The sequence below is a fragment of the Bombus huntii genome, chromosome 10, assembly GCF_024542735.1.
Source record: "Bombus huntii isolate Logan2020A chromosome 10, iyBomHunt1.1, whole genome shotgun sequence".
Taxonomy (NCBI): Eukaryota; Metazoa; Arthropoda; class Insecta; order Hymenoptera; family Apidae; genus Bombus; species Bombus huntii.
The window spans coordinates 11,916,141-11,937,954 of record NC_066247.1 but is presented as its reverse complement, the minus strand read 5'-3'; the positions used below and the strand labels follow the sequence as shown (position 1 = coordinate 11,937,954).

General features: G+C 37.3%; 1 protein-coding gene across 6 annotated transcripts in view; it reads left to right on the top strand.

Moving 5' to 3' along the window:
- LOC126870357 (E3 ubiquitin-protein ligase RNF38) overlaps nucleotides 1–21,814 on the top strand; it is a 41,657-nt gene that overhangs the window by 512 nt on the left and 19,331 nt on the right. For 3 of the 6 annotated variants that reach the window (XM_050627986.1, XM_050627985.1, XM_050627982.1), the window contains exon 1: nucleotides 4,731–5,178. The exons of the other annotated variants lie outside the window; for them this stretch is intronic. In XM_050627986.1, the coding sequence (XP_050483943.1) occupies nucleotides 5,147–5,178 (32 nt within the window). In that variant the 5' untranslated portion in view covers nucleotides 4,731–5,146. Of the gene's footprint in view, nucleotides 1–4,730; nucleotides 5,179–21,814 lie in introns of those variants that run through there. 6 annotated transcript variants of the gene reach the window in all.

Sequence of the window (21,814 nt, the reverse complement as noted above, 5' to 3'; positions counted from 1 at the left end):
ACACATACATATATATAATTTTTCTTAACTTTCCCTATCCGAAAAATTTTTCTGTAGCAGTCCACCGTGATAATCCTCCCCCTTTAGATTTCCTTTCGCGTTATCCTTTCTACGTCTCCCACCATTCGATATACGCATTTGCCCAGCGTTCTTTGTTCGCTCGGTTTCGTATTTGGCTTTCATTGTGGTATACCACCTTCAATTTTCAATAAGTGCCCTTCGTAAACAGAGGATGCACACAAAGCGTGGAAACGTGTCCCTTACGTGCACATGGAAAGATAATTAATATATGTATAATATATTAATATATATATATAAATATATACATATAATTATACATATGAAACTATGTATAGATATATATATTACGTTTGTTTGCACTGATATGCACCTATGATATAGATTTTTTCAATTTTTCTGCCATTACGTCCCTCCATGTTTAATCCACCTTCTTTTTCCTTTATCCCGTTCATATTCAGATATGTGTATATATTAACATGCTACATGTATGATCATACCGAACGTGTATCTGTACACATGGGACGCAAGTTTGTTTGTATATGTGCGTATATCACTTATACGTGAAAGTACGAGTACGTAGCAAAAGCTTTCTTCTTAAATTTCTTAAACTGAGCTTCGCTGTTTCGTTATACTTGCGCAACATAGCCATGGTACGTTGTACCCCATATACGTACCTTTATTGCTAATAAGTACAGATCAGAAAGCGACAGGCGCATCGTCAAAACTGGAGAACGTATAGAAACGAAATCTTTTCTTATTATTGCATCTCTATGTATTATAGTTACAAAAATTGTTATGATTATCATCGATTTCTCATAGGAAACTGCCTGTCTTTTGAATTTAAACGCATGTGACATGCAATTGATTATTCGCTTAGTTTATATGTACATATGAAGCAACACTAGTTTTCCATGCATAGTTGATAGTGAAACTTCGTAGCTTCGACCAATATACGCACGTATAATGATACAATATAACAATACCAACATCATAATAATGACGCTTTCTTCATTCATGTGTTTTTAACAAAAACGCGAAATCAAATTGCAATTTTCTCGTTACATTAAACGAACTTTACCGAGAAACGAATATATTTAAAACTTTTTAATTTTCATGACAACATGTAGATATATGTAAAAATTAAAGTGCGTTTTCTTCGTTTACTCAGATAGCCAAAAGTTATAAGCAACAATCATGATTTTCTTACTGTTCCGTAAGGTCCGCTCATAAATGCATAGGATTTTGCAACATTTCTTCTAACAGATTCTACACATACATGAAACTTGGTACGTTGGTGACTGAAATATATTACATGCAATTACAATTTTATTAATTTCAGTGTTAAATAATATATTTTTTCTATAATAAATAAAACTAGGATACTAAAATAAATAGTTAGATGTTAACCTAAAAATTATTTTACACGTCATATCCTATTGAACATTGTCGCGCGATATATTTAAAGCATCGTGAAACCGATGATAATTTAGACATATGGATATCTTCTGCGGCCAGCTTATTTGATTATAGTCCAATATAAATTTACTGCGTGGAGAACATCATTCCCTGTAGCTACGCGGCTAACTCTATACTTATACAAGCTTTTAAACATCGGATAAAAGTTCCCTGAAAAATAGGTTTCTAGAAGCGAGAGAAAAAAAGCTTCAATGAAAATTTATAAGCATTCTACAGTGAATACTTCTTCAATAATGTTCCACAAGAAATTACAAGTGAATAATTGAATATGTCAAGACAGATATTAATTCGAATAAGAGATATATGTATGTTCGAATGATATATGTATATAACAATTCACAGGTGAAGATTAGAAAACGTCTCCAATTCATGTCTAGCTCATTTCTATTTGTTCTGTTTATCATTTGCACAGTAATTTCTGAATCATCAATCCCCGTAGAGAGTTGACGCCGACAGAGACCCGATTTCGTCAGGATGAAAGACCCAGATTTTGCGAGGACGGGGCGGACCCGCAGTATGGGAACCGTATCGACGATAACACGGGCCGTCGCGTCGTGGCATTAGGGCTACGGCGTTCTCTCAAGTTCTCGTGTCAACACATTCCCGACGCCCACGATGAGTGACGCATGCGCCCTAGACGCCTGAGTCGCTCTTCTTCCGTTCCTTACTGGCGTTCGTCCCTCTCCGTACTCTTTCTCGCTGATTCACTTGCTGGTTCTTTCGGTTTCTCTCACAACGTGCACACAAAGATCCTCTCATCCTATTCCTTGGATACGCCCCTGCTTTTTGTACCGAACTCCCCTTCCCTTTCGCCACCAAGTTTGGCCGCTACGAAATTCCTAATTCGGCAAGGGTGCATAGACAATGCAAGTCGTTAAAATAATTTCTGACTTTAAAGGATTCTTCGAAAGGCGAAGTTGATGAAAGTACAAGAACGAAAATTGTATCTGAACTAATATTCCCTGTGTACAGTAGCCCCTACGTCGACCCTTTGATATGTACGCCCCTAGCAGGCGCGTAAACCTAATCGTTCTTCCCCCACCAAATCGAGTTGAACGTTGTCGAATCCCCTCCTCTTCCGCTCCCACTGCACACACCAATTTTCCAATTGATAAGGGTGCACAGTTGATACAGACTAACCCTATCCCTCCATCCTTTCTTTCGTTGTCAATCCCTCTTTATTTCTTCACTGGCTCCTGGTCTGTTTGGTGCCTTCGTTGAAAGGTTAACATCGCTGCGCCGAGATAACGTTCGTTTGTTTTTCGAAAACACCGTCGCAGTCTGTACCGCAACTTGTTTCAACAACAAAGAGAGAGAAAGAGAGAGAGAGAGAGAACGAAGATTATGCTCACGGAGAGCGTGAGAATTGTAGCGGGAAATTCAAAAGAGGCACATAACCTCGCTTTTTTATTCATCGAGAAATTACAGTCGAGAAAATTCAAGTTGGATATCGAACGGAGATCTGGGTAAAAGCAGGAGGGGAAACTTGTTCCTAGTGAGCAACCGAGTCGTACGTTACGTAAAATTAACAATCATGTTCCGAAACTCACTTTCCCGTCTGGGATTTCGGGAGAGGGAAGTTGATGGCATGAGAATGTTACGAGGTAACGCTGGGTAGCCCCAAACACAGAGCCAGTAGTATGTACTCTGACCGCACAATGCTGTCCTTTAACGGAGAAATGATTTTTCCTACCGATCAAAAAGTCGGACAGAGAGCGTGCAACTTCTTCCCAGTCATAGTCGTTTTCGTTTCGTATCGCGTAACGGGAGGGACAGATCTCTCCTCGACCAACTCTTATAAAACACTTATGTAGAATAAGTTGAGCTTTGACTCGATGCGTGACGTGTATGACAGCTGTAGCGCGGCGTTGCCACGTGTTGACTTTGGCTTAACCTAAGCGACCAACTCGCTAGCCAAGCATGTGCATTCTGATTATCTTACGTTCAAGTATTGTTATAATATAACTGTTATGACACAGGCAAATGTGAATTTGCCTTAAAGGCAAGGTGAAGATGTTGCACAGTAAAAACGTAGCGCAACTTCGTCGATATTATGCAATGTTATAAGGTTGGAGTAACAATTTATTCGTTCTACGTTTTTCGCGCTTCTTACATGAAAATAACCTATCTCGACTTAACCTATCAATTTACAATCTCGAAACTTTTTTCTTTACAATTTCCAATATATATTCTGTTCTTATTGCGTGTATTATTTCGTTTCCCATAATGGTTGAATTGAAAGGCTTTCTATGAATTTACATGAGTGGCCAGCATTCGTGTTTCACGAGGGATATCCAACCTTGTGGAAAATGTTCGCTCCATGTTCAAGTACTAGAACTTTGGCGTGTTTACTTACACGCTCAGGGCTGTGCCAGCGGGGACCCAACATGATCTTCAAGAACTGCGTGGGTGCGGCCTTTCCCTGGTCTCGAAAGAAGGGGGACCGGATTCTCTTTCCTTTTCTTTCTCTCTCTCTTGTTCGCTCGCTTGCTCAGTAGGTCCTATCTTTTTTTTTATTTGAAGGTCCCTTCATGCTCGCGGCTTTAGCATCAGCACTCCCTCGCTTTAGGGTCGTCCCTATCTTCCTTCCTCTCGACTACCCTTCACGATATTAAACCCTGTAGGACCCAGGGATGTACATACGTGTATCCATTCGCTATACGTGGATGAGTAATTTTCCCTTTTTTATTTCTATTCTTTCTTAACAAATCAACTGATGTATGATGTATCGATATGATTCACGATCACAGTGAGCAATGCGTAAATTATACGTAGGGACTCAATCTACTTACCTACTAATACAATTGCTGTACAGTTTTACATTTAATGTCGATCGATAGTATCATTATGTATACGAGTGTGCATTGGTTACGTGGTATGAAATTCGCAATTCCAAGCATGTTTGCGCTCTTTTCCATCGAATAGGAAAAGTTACACGTTTGCTAGACACAATAGCTGGTCGGATTCGTACCTTCATTGATTCTCGATTGATTTTAATCGCGCGTAAGCAACCTTACATTTCTTTATGGACATATCGTACAAATAATTACTCAAAACATATTGTCTACATGCTATCTTCTGCGATTATACTGAATTTCTGCGAATAATACAATTGCTTCACAATTTAATTCTCTTGGAACCCCGTTTGTACCGTTAGTCTTTTAAGATAATAAATCGATCAGTATCCCTTTGCTAATATTTAATATCGTAATCTTCTTCGTTCACGAATACAGATAAATCAAAATAAAGGAAAAAGTAAACTCTTATCACGTGGTCGAGAGAGCACGTATCGACCGTATCGCCGCAAAGCGAAAGTGCGGGGCCCCTTTGTCGTGGCGTACATTCATGCGGCTGGTCTCCCCCACCACCGCCAATTCTTCCCACCACGCGGCCAACTCCCCTTCTAGTCTAGCGCGAGCCGCGTTTCGCCTCAGTCTGTCGCGCGCCACGAACGGTTCAAGTTATATGTTTCGTGTGTGTCACAAGCGGTGGTGGTTGCTTTACGTACGTGCGTGTGTGTTTCGACAGTGCGCGCGTGCGTGCATACATCGTGTGCCTTTTACGGTGTCACAGTGTATACGTGCGTCTGATACTATCATCGTGGTCTCTGCTTTCGAACGCTCGAACACAGCAACGGTGACATCGAAGCATGACAGCGACGCGGGAGTGTTACCCCATACGGTAGGAAAAACTTCCTTCCACTGTTTTTCTCCCGATTACTAACGTTCGTCTCTATTATATCTCAGATACAGCCTTAGTAGAAAAAACGTAAGCCTTGGAACAGTTACTACTAGACATACTAGGACACGCTCGGAAACGTATACAATAACGTCGCGTTAGCTGTTCAGAATTCTCTCTTTTTAACTGACCGTCGCTACCTCCACCACTTCTTGGAACTGATTTCTTCAACTACGATTAAGATACTAATATTTGGCACATTTGTTTATTTTACATATATAGGTGACATCAACGATTCCTTTCATTAAGTCAGTTCTGATTGGTGGGGATAACTACAGTCAGTTCACAAGGCACGATTGTACATGTAATTTGACTCAGGTTTAACAGGAAAGAAAGATACTAGACTTTTTCTAGTGATACATATATGCATGTACCTGCCTTGATAACTGACCAGATAAGATCTTGACCTGTGGCCAGTTAGCGAGAGCATCACTGTACTTGGACACAAATGTTTTGTTCGAATCGATACGCCCTCCGGCGGGCATTTCGTATCTCGTAGAACCTACACCGGAAACGCTTTTCTCTGTACACACGACTTGCAAGCGATTTACGGAACAATGTATACCGCTGCTTTTTAATCTGATAGATAAGCGCTGTCAGACCACCTTTTCCTTTTCCGCTGTTATCTGCTCCGATCGTTTCGCTCGATTCTTTCTCGGCTACGTCAATGCTTCTCTAGCGACTCATGCTCGTCACGCGTTCGGAGCGAGCAAACAGGGACTTTAATAGGGAAAATCGTGCGGTTACTATCTTTCGCACGACTACGTGGATACTTACGTATATACCCGTGTGACGATAAATAAGTACTTACGTATTTTTCATATATCTAAGGTCTAGTGGCAAGCTATTTTGCCGACTGTCTTGTCTTCGTACGTCAAGGTCTCGCGCTTTGTATTGCAGTAAAAACGTTACGGAGAAACACCGATACAAGTGATACACTGTATTTAAGGCTACCTTCGCACTTGTACCCATGTATAGCTCGTTTCTCTTAGTACAATTAAAGGATAAAATTGTGATTTAGGAATTTAATACTATCCTAAACATCGTACACATGCCAAAATTAAACTTGTATGGAAATTTTCTTAAAATTGACATATCGTTATTATTTATGAAAAAATGTTTATGTGACAAAGAAATTTAACAATTTTAACAGTTTTTAACGCGATCTTTTCCTTATTATACTGATACGATACGATGCTACATAGATAATCGCAGTTATTTTGAGGTTATGTATTTTCTTCTCCTGTCAGATGGCAGATAACGATTTAAATTTCGTTCGATATCCGGTTGACTGTACACACAACAGAATTTAAAGTCGTATTCTGTTAAAATCGAGGAAATTGACGTTGTTGGCGATCGTCCTTATTTCTGCCGATAAACCAAGCACTGAATCGAACTGATCGTGTGCGTTGTCGACTGACATGGAGCTGAAAGGTTAGTTACGACTATATTCCAGCCCGGGGTATTTCCGTCATCTCTGAAAATGATTCGCTGAAGGAATCGTAATCATTTTTCCCACTAATGAAAAACAACCGCGATTTAGATAGTTAGGTCCTCGTGGCGAACGAAATTATCACGAAACATATTGTCGAAGCTGTAGCCTGTAACCATCGAATAGCGTAATTTTGAGCGTATAGAAGTCGTTCTATCTAACGTTTGGAAAAAAATCTTGTTGCGTAATATTATCGAAATAATAATATAAAGATGTTAATTACTAAAATACGTAATATTGATAATAATTTTAATCGATAGCATAGATACGTTTTCTGTGCCTATATTTTTCTCTATGCCTTTCTTTGGAGATTTTTTCTTTTCGTTTTCTTCGAGAAAGATTTTATTGAACGATAGTCTGCCCATCCAGCATCTACCAAGAGAGAAATGTGACACCAATGCGATAAACAATATTTTTCTTTCTTCCACTTATTGTCTTTTCGTGTCGCTCTTTCTCTTCTGTTTCGTATGTCGTCGTATTCGCTAGATTAGAATCTTTTTACTGTGGCGTTTCGTGTTCGTTTTAGTAACCGAGAGAAGGAGAATTGCAGAAAAGGGCCATTTCTTACTCTATTCAGAAACGACGAATTTGTGCACAATGTTAAAGTATATTTCTTAACGAATAAAAGATACTATGATTATTTATTTGAAATGCCATAGGAAGCGGACAAGTAACTTAAAAAATGAAATGTCACATTTAAATAATAATAACGTTTTATGGTCGTTGAAAGATATGCTTTGATATCTTGACCAAAATTTTCTGTTTTTTGGGGACGAAGAAGACGATTGTGTTCTAACCGTTTGCCCTGAAGTTAGGCAATTTATTTCTTTATTCATAGTAGAGAATCAGAAATAGAATATAATGAATAAATTGAATTATTGTTACAATAGTTTTATACTATTCTTCTTTTCTCCCTATTTTTCAAGAAATGTAAGGTTATGTTTGCTGCTTCGACGTAGAAACGTTTTGTTTAGCTCATCAGTTTGCTTTGGTCACTGGTTACGTTGCAACCACCTTGAACTCGAAACTCTATTGTATATCTTATTTTACGTTTGTCTTAAAATCTATTACCATAAATTAAAGTTACATTTTTAAGTAATTTATTCGTTTTCAATCATTTCATAAGAAATGTATTATTCGTACATGAAATTAACATTGTTATACAGAAAATATTGATAATGAAAGCTTCCTTTTAATTAGATAAATACATATCAGAGAGAAGAGTAAAATAATATATAATTTAAAAGATAATAAAAATTTAGTTACATGGAATATATCACGTTTCAAACATTAATTTCCGGAAACGAGGCAAAATTGACTTAAGCCTCGTTTACCTTAATTTTTTTTATCTTCAGAATACATATTTCACAATCCCAATAAAAAGTTTTAATCTTCTTTACGTAATTTTATTTCATTCCTTCTCAGTAATTTCAAAGAAAATTTATTAACTTTAAATTTAGATTTAAAGTAGATATAGCAATAATTAACTTTAATGTTTGGTACGTACTACAGATTTGGAATATGTATTTGAGGTAATAAGGGAAAGTTTTGAAATTTCATTTAACAGTTCGCAGTCCTTCAAATTGCATGTAGGCGGAGATCTCTGGAAAGCCTTAAAATTTAGAACATACATCTATATTCTATGGAAAATATAATTCGCTGTAGAATTAACTTTAGACATTTCTACATCAATCATCTTTTTCTATTTCTATTGTATCTATACATTATATATAGTTATATGTTAGATAATAAACTGCAAGTTATTTCCAAAAACTGCAAAATTCTTAATAATTCAGTTTAAAATTCATCATTCGTAAAACCAATCGTAAAGAGCAAAATTACAGGACGAATTATCTTATAAAAATGTTCAAAACTCTATCTACTCTGTACTAAAATTTATACGAAACGCTGGAACTTTTTCAGAGATATTTTCAGAACTAAAATTACTTAATCAATTAAATATTTCTAGAATATACTTGAACTTTTTCCTAAAAACAGTCAAAACGGTTATTGTTATTATTATTATTAATCAAATTACTATAGATACCTATAATACAACGAAAGCAAAGAAGTTGTTCAATGTTATATTCTGAATATAATTAAAAAAAATATATATATTGTACAAAACCGAGGAACACAGTGAATCATCAGAATTTCTCAAGACGTCACGCGATGCATCGTGTAGCTCGATGTTTCGTTACATCCGTGCGGGCACCGTTTCCGGTCGCCGCTTTCCGTAAAACGTCGTTGGAACCGAAAGCTTCGTTTTCTTTGCGAATTGCATGGAATTACGGCTCGCGTATTCTCGTTTCGAAATCAACCAGCTAAGCCAGCCTACCATCTTGCTGTTATCTGCCTGAGAATATGTTCAGGAAAACGATGTATGTGAGGAGTTCAAGACTTGTTGCGAGGGACTGAAACCAGCCAGAGGCAGGTGGTACCTGAAGAAAGGCAGCAGGTCCACCTGGGTTTTTTTCAGGAAGTGCACTTCGCCCGTACACCGAACGGTACCTTCGTATATCCTTAGTTGGAAGGGTCCCTTCTATGGAATTGTACTATATATAAGTACTGTATTGCGAATGATGGGAACATGGCAATTGGTAGGAGGGTTGGAAATCAACCCTTACGATAGTAAAAATTTGGTTGACATAAATATTGAACTATAAAGATTGTTAGTTATAATTATTGTAGAATTCTATAGATTTTTCATGCTTCTTCAAGGTATACAGTTTATTATATTATACATAAATGCACTATACTACATTTGATGGAAATATAGCATTTGGTAGGTTTAGAAATCAAACATTACAGTAGTAAACAGTTTATTGATGCAGCTGTTGGTAATATAAGAAATGTTCGTTGAAATTATTATGGAATTTTCTATTGATTTTCTTTCTGGTACTTATTCGAGTGAAAAGTATAGATGTAGAGGGTTTAATTATGGTGCGAGGACGGTCATGCTGTGTGTACTAAAATCTATCTGAGGATTAAATGGTACATAACCAGTAAGAATTCTTGAACTTAACTATTATATTACTTTAATTAGATATTTGTTGAATGCTTTTTCGGAGGTTTCCGTTACTCGACCGTCTTTATGACAGTCCAGGTCATTTATATTGTTCAAATATTTTACTCGAGCTTATGCTTCAGTACACGACCAAGTCTAAGAACTTCTTATATTTCTACCGTTGCTGTTTGTCAATGGAGAAGAACCTTTCAACCTTTCCGTACTGTTTTGTGTCCGTAATCTTTTAATCTTCCATGTTTGTAAGCGTTTCTGACGGATTTTATATCTTTCGAAAGTAAGAAATTTCAACAACTTGAACAAGCCTCGGCCAGAGTCATAGCTCTCCATTGTTCCTCATTTTCGATGGCGACCCTGCGGAAATCGAGAAATTCCCTTGAACGCGGTCGTTGGACCGCGATACGGGTCTTTCTATGTACCTCGCGGTCTTGTTTTTCGTGAAAGTGACGTGTATAGTCGTTGTTCGTGACGTATTATTAATCTTGCCGATGACGTGACGTCTTTCGATCCTCGAAGCGGATCGAACGTTCGGGGAAGAATGCGTGTTCTTCTGTGGAAAGCTGATGAAATCGTCGATATAAATCCGTGAAATGGTCGTTTATATACAGATCTATACGTATACGGTTTGTTGAGGATTTCCCTTTTCTTTTCTTTCTGATTTCTTCCATTTTGATCGAATACCGGCGAATAGAAATAGGATTTAATTACAAAGTATTGGAAAAGTGAAATTGAAAAATTTGCGTAACTAGTATTTTACATCGTAGAGAAATAAGTTAGAATATTATGGGATTGTAGATTCGCGTTTACAACTAGAAGATAGAAAATAGGCAAAGTAAAAAATTAAAGTAATTGATATAAGATGGTTATAAGGATGAAAATTATTAATAGCTGACATTGTAAAGAAAGAAATTAGGATATTATATATAGAGTTGTAGATTTCAATTTGAGGGAAGGATTAAGAGTGAAGAATAGGATGGAGTCTAAGTAATTTGCGAGCTTCGTAGTTGTGGTATGTGCAAATTTGATTTGAGAACAAAGAATTGAAAAAGCGATAGAGCAACTAACGAATGATAGTTTAAATTACGTGAAGATGAATCGCGGTGAAATTGTATCTTGGAATTTGAATAAATCTTTAAGGAAGAAATATGTTTTGCGTGTATGTGGGAGAAAATTAATGCAAATAATTAATTAACAAGTCTTTTTCTAACTCTAAACTATAGTAGACTTTTCAACATAAAATTTAATTTATAGACAATTAATGACGGCGATGTTTATGCAAATTCATCTAAGGAAACGAAGAAATCTTCGAGAATAGAAATAAAACAATCCTTTCGTACGTTGCTCGAACTTGAGACATCTTTCAGTGTCAGAAAAATGCAATGGGCTAGAAAATGACCGATAGAACGCAGCGGAGAACGTGATAGAAATTGTAATGGAGTTCGATTAAAGGCAAATGGAATTTAAATAATGAACAAACGAATGTCATAACGGTATAAACGTAGAATACGAATAGAATATTCGAATTCGATCGAGTATCTTGTAAAACAGCTTCGAAATATCCTTTGATAAAACTCTGTCCATACTCTTGATAAGAATATGCAGAAAGACGTAAAAGATATCATGGCATTGAAGGAAACAAAAAACGATTTCGCAAGGTAATGCTTCGTTGCAAAGGAAAATGTTGATCGATCAAATGTCGTAGCGAGTTGTATATTGAACTTGGATAGATTTCGTATAACAAACATTTGTGTTCAAATTTTCTTCGCGTCCGCGATCAATTTTTAAAAATTTACGTCACTAGAATATATATCGCTGCTTTATTCCGATAGCGGCGCAACTTAAAAAATGTAAACTTTAAAGTAGAAGCGTTTTAACGCTTACAAAGAAATCTTCGTGAGTCATTCGAACGACGTTACGAGGCTGACTTAACACAAGATATGCCACTATTCGCGAAAGCAGTACAAGCTTGCACTCGAAGCGTCGCAAAATTACCGAAGATGAGCGAGTGTTGTAAAATTAAGGCCAGGTTTATAAGTAATAATTTTGCTCTCTGACGCGAAACTGATGAACTTACAAATATACCGTTTCACATGATAAATATAGAAACAGAATGTAAGCCTTCTATCGAACGAAAGCAAATTTCAAATTTTTTTATTCGTGTTACCATCGAAACAAAGAAGCTATATATATATATAACTAAATACGTAACAGAATCATGAACATCCTATAGTAATGATACAATTGTTAATACTTCGTTAGAGAAAAAGAGAACTCATTGTTTATTATAATACAATGATTACGAACGATATATACATAAATAATAATTGTACGATATAACTACTACAATTGTACAGTATAACTATAACTTGTACTTAAAGACTGAATTTATCAAATCCTTAAGACGATCGTAAAATTATCGTAATGAAATATCTCGGCATCTTTTTATTATGTATATTCAAGAAGCAACAAGGCTAGGTTAATACACCAGCCTTCCACGGCCACATATTCGCATCGATATGGAAATGTAGCAGTTCGTGTATTTCTACGCGTCGTAGTATTGTCATCGAAGATCTTGCAGGATCGTCTTTTGTCAATGCGTCACGTTCAAAAATAAGTACTCTAGATTTCTTTTGGTTGCAAAGGGAGCTGTATACAACAACGTGCATCGCGATTTGCTCGAGATCTTTTGCCGCGTACGAGATTTCTTTACCTCGAAATCTCTCCAAGTCGGTTCCTACAAAGTTTTTCATTTTTTCCTGTTGTACGTTGTATTCATCTTCTTTAATTTTATTTTTCTTCGTTCAATTGTAATATTTCCTAATTTTAGTATAGAAAAATTCCTACCAGCGTTGATAATTATTACAGCCTTACGAACGTAACAGCTTGATCCATTGAAATCTGTTGTAATTTTCTTCGGACGATTGCAAATATTTCCATTTGATGCTTTTCTTTAACGAATTAAATCGCGATATTCAGATTATTTGTTGTATCGTGCGTATTGTATTTCTCTTTGGGATACGTGCGTGAGTTCTTGTACAAGAAATTCGTTTGCATCATCGTTCTTCCACTGGCAGATAGAGATACCGTGGTATTTGTCAATAACGCGATAAAAAGTTGCGATCGAGTCAGCCATTAGCGTTTCGTGTTTCGATCAAGCTTCTCTGGATGCGTCGATATGGAATTGTTTAAATAAATCATGGATTCCGGAGCTTCTTTTTCAACTTTGTCGATCGTTCTCAAACCTTATTTTTAATCGGAAATTGGAAACACAAAGTTCGGACGAGGATAGATTCAGTGATACTTGTATACGCGATACAAGGCATATAATCTTGATTTTTTTATCAGACGAAGTATAGTCTAGAGTTGAGAAATCGACTATTCAGAACTTTACTAGGCTACGTACATCAGATACGTACGTTCGATGTAATTCTTCGATTCACAGTTCATAATCTTTTCTCTTTGAAGTTTATTTCCATATAGGTGCATACTGAATTTAACTATATATATATATATCTGTGTAGTACTGTGAATTTTAAAGATATATATATATATATATATATATATATATATATATATATATATATATATATATATATATATAACTATAAGATATCTTTAAAATTCACAGTACTACACAGAACATAATATACTGTATTATAAAATTCTATCGGTAATTTGATCTTTTAGAAAATAAACAGACAATTGTAATTTGCAAAACGTGTACCGCTATGATAGTTAAAGTGGTTCGTCACCGTCAGACATAGAGGAAAGACAGGCCACTTCCAATCTTTTATTAGCTATACCATATTGTATCTAAAATTTGTTCAAAGGGACGTATTTTAAAATCTTTAGACAAAAACAGCAATTTTACTACTATTTTATAGCCGTCTAATAAACATATATTCCGTATTGCACCCTAATACCAATCCCTCTATCCCTTAAATTTAATACTTTCGCATTTATATTCTGAGCTTACGCAACACCCTCGTTTAATTCTTTACTTTCAAACGTACGAGCTACGTACAAAAATAAGAATCTTTTCAAAGCTACTAAAAGGTCTTGAAACCCATTTGATACATTGTACATACTTAAATACTGTTCTCTGTTATCCCACCGTTTCACATTGTGATATATATGTATTGTAAAATTTATATATATGCATATACACTTTTGTTTGTTTTATCGACATAAAATATCTACAATCCATCCCTTCAGATGATTAAAAGTAGATTTTTTAAGTAATTTGGACCTCTTTGTTGATACAGTTTACAGCTCGATGACCAGAGTCTTATTTCGATTTTAATATAAGATACAATAGTTTCGGTTTATACGTGTAACTATTTTTATGGTTGTATCGAGTTTATAGGAAATAGAAAAGATCAGATCTACGTACCTTTGCTTAGCCATTTTCTCATCCCCCTATAAAACATCATGCGAAGAGGCGGTTTTCCAAGTCTCTCTTCTAATCTCTCCTCCTTACCTGGATACGATTGTGGATCGTCGAAAGATCGAGTTCCCTCGGGGACTGGCCACAATATCCATCATTACAGGGGACGTTAGAGGAGGTGTAGTGGCGAGGAGGGATGGTTGTAATTCGCCGCTGCGGTATGCGGGCACGGTGACGCATACGGGCTCTCTCTCTCTCTCTCTCTCTCTCTCTCTTCGGCTCTGAGAACTCCTCCGCTGTTGCCTTGCGTCGGTTTCGCGAAGAAAAACCCGCGGGGACGAAAAACGGTGGATAAAATACTCCTAAGCCCAGCAAACGCCTGCCCTCGACGCCATATGCGGGCGCGTGCACGCGTTTTACGAGTTTACTGGCTAAATTGGCTGGGATCATGGGTGACACGGTTAATAGAGGTTCGTTAACCGCTTTTATATCGACGAATTATGCCTCGTATAGAATATTACACGTACAGTGGGTAGGTTTGTTATTTACGCGAGTAGGGCTCGATTTGTTTGTTTAATATGCCTTTGATAAGATTTTGATAAGATGGTTTTTGTATTCTCGTAGAATCTTCCATAGCAGAGAAAATTAACCTCAAAACTGGCGTGTAGCACACTGGCTTTGGCGTGTAGTGATATAGGGCGCGCAGCCACGCGCTTTCAAACCCCATTATGTCAAAAGCGGCAGTTGCCAAGAGAAAAGACTCGCTGCTGCATTTTCTACTCGCTTTTCTCGCGAAGAATTTCGTGCTTCAACCTGTTCTGTATACCTTCCGTCTGTCTACGCTCGAAGCAAGATTCCCTTCGCGTTAACCTACTACAAAAATTCGAAACTTTTTCGTATATTATCGACGACTAGCACGCAGCAGTTACAAATCGAATCGCGATGATTCAACGGAAAGCGAAAAAAGTCAGAAATATAAAACCATGGTCGTTGGAGTCACACGAACAAGTCATGCGGCTAATTTCTCAAAGCGAAACAGGCGAATATGGACTCGTTAGTCATCGGTTTGCCTGTGTTTGCGAACATCGACTAACAATAAGAGACCAGGGGCAGCATGGCGTGTACGAATGTGTACGCCAGTTTTTCGTCCATGGTCCTGATCGTTGTGCTCGCATAAACAAATGCCGATGCACAACTACGAAGGCCACGGTATAATACCGTACGATAGAGGCAGAACAGGCTCCCGTTTCCGGATTGTTGCTTTTAATTCCATTTGTTTATTTCGAACCAGTAGGTCCAGTTCAGCAGGGCTAAACGTAGGTACCTGTTACCGTACGTACGTACGCATAAATTAAAGCGTCGCTGATCGTCGTCGTGATCTACGAGGAAAAGGTTCGAGCGAAGAACGAACATTCCCCGAATACAGAGCAACGGTGGTCGATTAAATTTCGATACAGTTGTGTCAGCCAAATTCAAATTTTCTTCCAATCTGCTGAACAATCCTAAATTTAAAAATCAAATCCTGTCGGTGGAGTGCGGGTCTTTAGGTGCTTGTGGGGAAACTATACAGAACGTGGACAGTACGCAAAAGTCTCTAAAATATTCAATGTATAACGCGCGTTATTTATAATAACGAGACTATTTTGATGAATCGTTGAAATTATTCCGATGAAAAAGCAGCTAAACATACGTCGTTTTTTAGCATTGTTTTATTTTTTTAGTATCGTTCTGGAAGGCATTTTACGGTTTATATGTGTACATGGATTATTTGAGCGTAGAAACTAACGGAATAAATGGAAGAAGGTTAAGAAGAGGGAGTTTATTCGAGAAGCTTAGTACGAAGTGAGAATATAAGATGTTTTAGAAGGTTGGTGTGGCGTGGTGAGAAAATGAAATGAGCCATCCGAGGAAGGTTTGTTAATCCTTTAAGAATTTTATTTGCGCCTGTACTGGATACTGTGTTTTGTTTTCGCGTCCATTTCACTGGCATAGTTTTAATATAACAAAATTGCTTGAATTTATGGAAGTATATTTCGTGGTTCGGTATGAATCGAATTATTAACAGCTTAATACTAAGGTATATCTTATATGAAACTATAATTACATAATGTTCCATGTGATAATTAAATTCGAAGTTTAGTACAAGTTGAACTATATTTCTGATATAAGATTACGATCAAATTGTGGCCTGTTTTTGGAACCTGAAGATGTATTCGAAGAGTTTCTTGAAGATTTCTACAGGATTATTTCTACGTATAAGATTTCTCCATAAGATTTCTTTAATCTCATTTACTATTGAATTATGGTCGTGAAATATGGTATTGTGTGCACGCGGTACATACATATAATATTTTTAGAAAAGCTAAGAAGAAAAATTCGCCTTCTTTTTACAACGGTCGAGGGAACAGTCCGGTAAGCTTTCGCTGGTATCTAAGCTCGATTATTTCAATGATCTCGTTATTTATCGATACGTAGTACAGTTGGTTTTCGCATCTCTCTTATTAGGGGTTGCATCATAGTACGCGCTTGTATCAAATTAACCCCCTGTGTCTTACGAGTTACACTTGTCGCGTGGAAAACACAGTCCAGAGGTGATAACGAGTCACACTCGTGATGCTGGGTGCGCTCCAAATGTAAATATACAGGGTGTCCCAAATAGCACGTTAATCACCTTACGCGTTAACTAGAAAACCAAACTATAAATTCCATCGTCGAGAAAGATAAACTCTAATATCACGAAAAATCACTATTCTCCATTTTTATTACATTCTAATCAGATTATCCCACCCATAGGATATATCATACTACTTTTTTTTTTTTTTTTTTTAATCAGAGGACGTCGAATCTTTTCTTCACAAGAGTTCTCTTCGACAATTTATTACGGCAATTTATTAAATTATATTTTAATCTTTGAAAGCATACAGATTTTTCTAACCAAATCTAATTTTATCCAGAAATTTCTTTTTATTTTTTCTAAAATATATCTTTCGTATAATGTTACGGTAAAATTCGCGATATTTGAACAAAATGACAAAGCTCTTAAAATATTACTGAAAATACATCGCATCATTGTTTGATCGACCCCAATCCACAATAATAATATTTCACGTAATAAGAATCGAAATAACTCTATCGAAAGTCGAAATTATTCAGACTGAAACGAACGTTATTCGTTCTCCGGAAGCTCGTTAGGTCTCTTGCATCGCGAGGAAACGCACCATCCTCCAGAAGTCGAATGTTCTTTACCCAGAGTGGACCTTGAATATTTTAACGCATCCTCGTTTCTTCTCGAAGGCTGCTGGTCGATCGTTGCCGCTTCACAATCGTTCGCCTCTGCTATCTGTTCGTCTTATCTTCGTTCGAAAGCGAAAGAACTTCATCGAACGCATCGAAACCAACTCCATTGTATTTTTCTTTTTTTTTTTCTTTTTACGGAAATAGAAAATTCTAGAGACTTCACTTTCAGTGTTATCGTTTACCGAGTTACTCGGTTTCTCAAAACGCGATTTGAATGACTTTATAAGTTATAATTACTTCTCTATAGCGTTGGTATTATAGTCGTTAGGAAGCTTTGCAATTTTCTACTTGACTCATTTACGTGCAGGTATAAAATAACGAAATAAAACAAAGAATGGTGGAACGAACGATTTAAGAGCGATGGATACTCGAGGGAATCGACAAACGTAATACAATGTCATAAATGTCACACACATTGAATCTTATTGTACGTTGTTAATAATTCGCCATAGGCAAATATATTTTTTTGACATTTCGATTTATATCCAAGCTTACCTTACTTTTTATTGTTTTATGCTTACAAAATATACGTGTGGAGTTTATAAAATACCTATCGAGTCTCTGCTATATTACGTAAACTTTCATCGAGTCAAGCGTTTGAAACCTTTTTCACCAAAAATAAAAATCTCTGAGTCTCTCTTTGTTCATATCATCAACGATCCAATCTGCATATAAAGAATTGAAATTTATTATAGATAAAATACTACAAGTATATATGTATATGTATGTCTTCTTGTACATAGCGTCAGAAATCGTAGAAATTTTATTGATAAAAAAAACAGTTATATTTGAAATCGTTCGTTCGTCATTTTCTTGCTTTTATTATATCGTGAAAGGGTTGCAGGTCAAGTATGTACTTCGATCTTTATTAACTGTACGCTTGTCTTTTAGTTGTTTTACGTGTAATAAATTTCGACAATTATATACGTGTATGATCGTGAATCGTGGATCGTACCATGAAAGAGTTAATTCCGATTTACTACCCTATACTACTCTAGACTAGGTTACCGAATACTCTTTTCCTCCACCGGTACTTGTAATTTCTCATAACATAATAAATAACATAACAAATCATTGGCCCTACAAGATGCAAAGCAACATCGAAATAAAACTCGTTTTCGACCAGTCCATTCACTATCAACTCCACAGAGAGAGAGAGAGAGAGAGAGAGAGAGAGAGAGAGAGAGAGAGAGAGAGCGTGAGTGAGAGTGAGAGAGTTGTCTGATCGTTTCCAGTTCAATCAATAGCGGCCATGTTGCCATAAATCCGTGCATCGAACAAACTGTACACCTCTGTATCTATTAGATCGCTTCATATCAAATGTCCCTTTTTTCGAAATGAAACTTTAACTATACGTTCTTTGGAACAACACGTGTACTTGATCAAAGTTATCTCTACGCTACGTCCAATTAATACGCGTTTTCCATACGTTCGTTCTGTTTTTATCATAGGAAAAATGATCGAGAAGGTATCGATAAACTCTATCTTTTTCTTAATTTTTCGATTCTAACAAGAGAACACCTGATGGGTGTAATTCATCAGAAACTAAACGATCAAATATGTTAATAACGTAGCTCAGTCGACGATAAAACAAAATTTAACGAATCATCAAGAATGACTCTACACGTTTCGATCTGCCAATCTGTTTCTCAGAGTAGAACGCCTCAGCTAATATATAAAATACACGATCGAATGTATTACGATACGTAAAACGTTGGAATAACAATCAGCCGGAACAATAACGAGAAAAGAGAATTGCTCCGCAAAGAAAGTTCGATAGAAAACAGAAAATCCACCGAGTCCATCCCGTGCATCCTTTGAGGAGAGCGAAGTGGAAATTTCTCTATCCCTCTTCCTCTCTATTCCTCGTTCGTTCGCTTCGTCTTCCCTCCCTTTCGTCTCTTGGTCGCTCTCTCCAGGGTGCCAGCCAGTTTCGTGATACGAGGCGGCCTGGATCGATAGAGAGCAGCTCAAGCTCCTTGGTGTTCCTCTCTCTCTCTCTCTCTCTCTCTCGTTGAGTTCCCTGATTCCTCGAGGACTCCTGAAGGTGCACCAAAAGCATTTTCTCTCGATACGAACGAACAGGAACCAAGCACGTAGAAGGAGAAAAAAGGGTGATATGTAGAGAAGAGGGAGAATGATAAAAAGAGGGAACAAGGTCTCGACCTGTACTGCCACCGCCCTAGGGACCACCTTTTGTACGTTTCGGCTTTTTAAGGGCTATTCGAGTGGACGAACGAAGGTCTACGGCCCTGCCCGTGAGACACCGTGCCAACAGCTGGTGGAAAAATCGAAAACGCAGCTGCCGTCTTCTCGAGCGGCATAAATTCCAGCCTTTATACATACCCTCGTCGACACTGGCCAACGTCTTCCATCCGCCTTGATCATCAGCCTCGGAGTTTTCGGTCGAGAATATAATCGTGGGAGGCTTTGGTTCCTACGTTGCAACTTTGCTCGCCCGGAACTGGTTGGCTTGCTCGCTCCGGCATCAGCCGCTCGTCGTGGTTCGACCAGGTTGCTAAAAAAATGCATCGAGTTGAGAGTTATGAAATGGAGAATGAATCTCTTGCAGTCTTGCGGTTTTTAGTACAGGTGGTTTGGCTTGAGTTTTCAGTCTTTGATGTCTTTTTATTCTTCTTCTTCTTTTTCTTCTTCTTGAATCTTTTTTCATTTATTGGATATTTTGGTTGTGTGTGGCAAAGTGCCGCCGAGTTGAGAATTTTGAAACGGAGAATAATTCCTAGAAAATTGCGAGTTTAGGTTCTCGAATAGACAGGCCTCTGAAGAATCCCTAACATAGCGTCATTGGATACAAAATTAGAAAAGACATATGGAAGCTTCGAAATGGACGATTCAAAGAAATGGAAAATGAAAATCCTTACGACAACAGTCTCCTATTTCCAAATATAAGAAAAATGTGCTTGTAAGTTATCGGCCATAACACTTTTAACGCTTGATATGATATCGAGGTAACCTTCAAACTTCCAACCGTTTTCGAAATGGACGAAGATTCACTTTATGCTGTTACACGTGTCGCGAAAAGAACAGGTGTTTTGACAGTAAACTAGACGACTTCGATGTACATACACCTACGTTTATAGGTATTACAACGCTTATAGGAAACGCGACGAAGTTTAGAAATTATTAGAAAATTACTGTATCCTACATACAGTGTACATATATACACCCACGTTCGTAGATGTTGCGTGAAAATACCTAAACCTCTGTAATTCGATGATCAAATGTTAAAATTTGTCGTAGAAAAAATATCACCTAGAATTTGTGCGTATTCTAAACTTGAAAAGTAAATTTAAAAAACTGTCTACGCCTCCGATTCGATAATTAAACGCAGAAATAAAATTTTCCAAAGTACCTAAATTTCTTTATCTCGTCTTTTATACCTTTCATAAAAAAAAAAGAAAAATATTAAAACCTAAAATTCGTGTTAGGAAAATATGAAACGACGTTTACGTGTATCCTACAAACCTAAATTTTTAAGAATACTTAAATCTTCGGACCGTCGATTAAAAGGTAAAATCCATTAGAATTCCATGGAATCGTGATGGTCCGGGTATCGTGACCCCGTTCACGCCAGCTTTTGATCACGTCGCCGCGCCGTCCGGAACGGTGTACGCGTTTCTCGCCGCGATTCCTTCGTCCTCGTCTCAGACGGTTTTTGCGTCGGCCGCGTCTCGATAGAGTCGCTACTACGAGAGAGGAGTTTAAAGGTAAACGGGTTTCTCGCAGACGCGCACATCGCCACATCACCAGGAGCTCTGGCCTCTCTCGATCAGATCCACCAGCACTAACGTACGTGTACGAGGTTTCAGCGACCAGACACTAACGTTGGAAATTTTGAACTGTGATTGCCAATTTTAAGGGAACCAACCGCAGTTCAACTGCAATTTCATGCATATATCAAAGATCGGAATGTTTAAAAACGTAAACTGTAATTTAAAAAATTCGTATGGCAATTTTAAAGAGTTTAACGAATTTAATAAATCAAATATCGGCAGATTTTTAAGTTACAATCTGTGATATACGAAGGGGAATTACTCTTCGAAGCAAGGCCGAATTAGGATCTCTATAAAAAATTTGTTGAAATTGAATCAACATCCGAGTACTGGAACGTCGAAGGTTACATCCTTTGTTCGAACCATAAGCGCCGTCCCTCCTCGTCTGACGAAAATGGACCTCTGCCATCGCCAGGTACAAAGCCACCGAGACGTTCTTATTATTGCGTCAAAGAGACGTATTAGACGTTAAGTAGCGTTTAATAGCACCTGTTACGTTACTTCGCCCATTGCCTTACCTCTGTTAATGATATACAACACCCAAGACATAGTAAATATCCAGCATATGGTACATTTACAGTAAC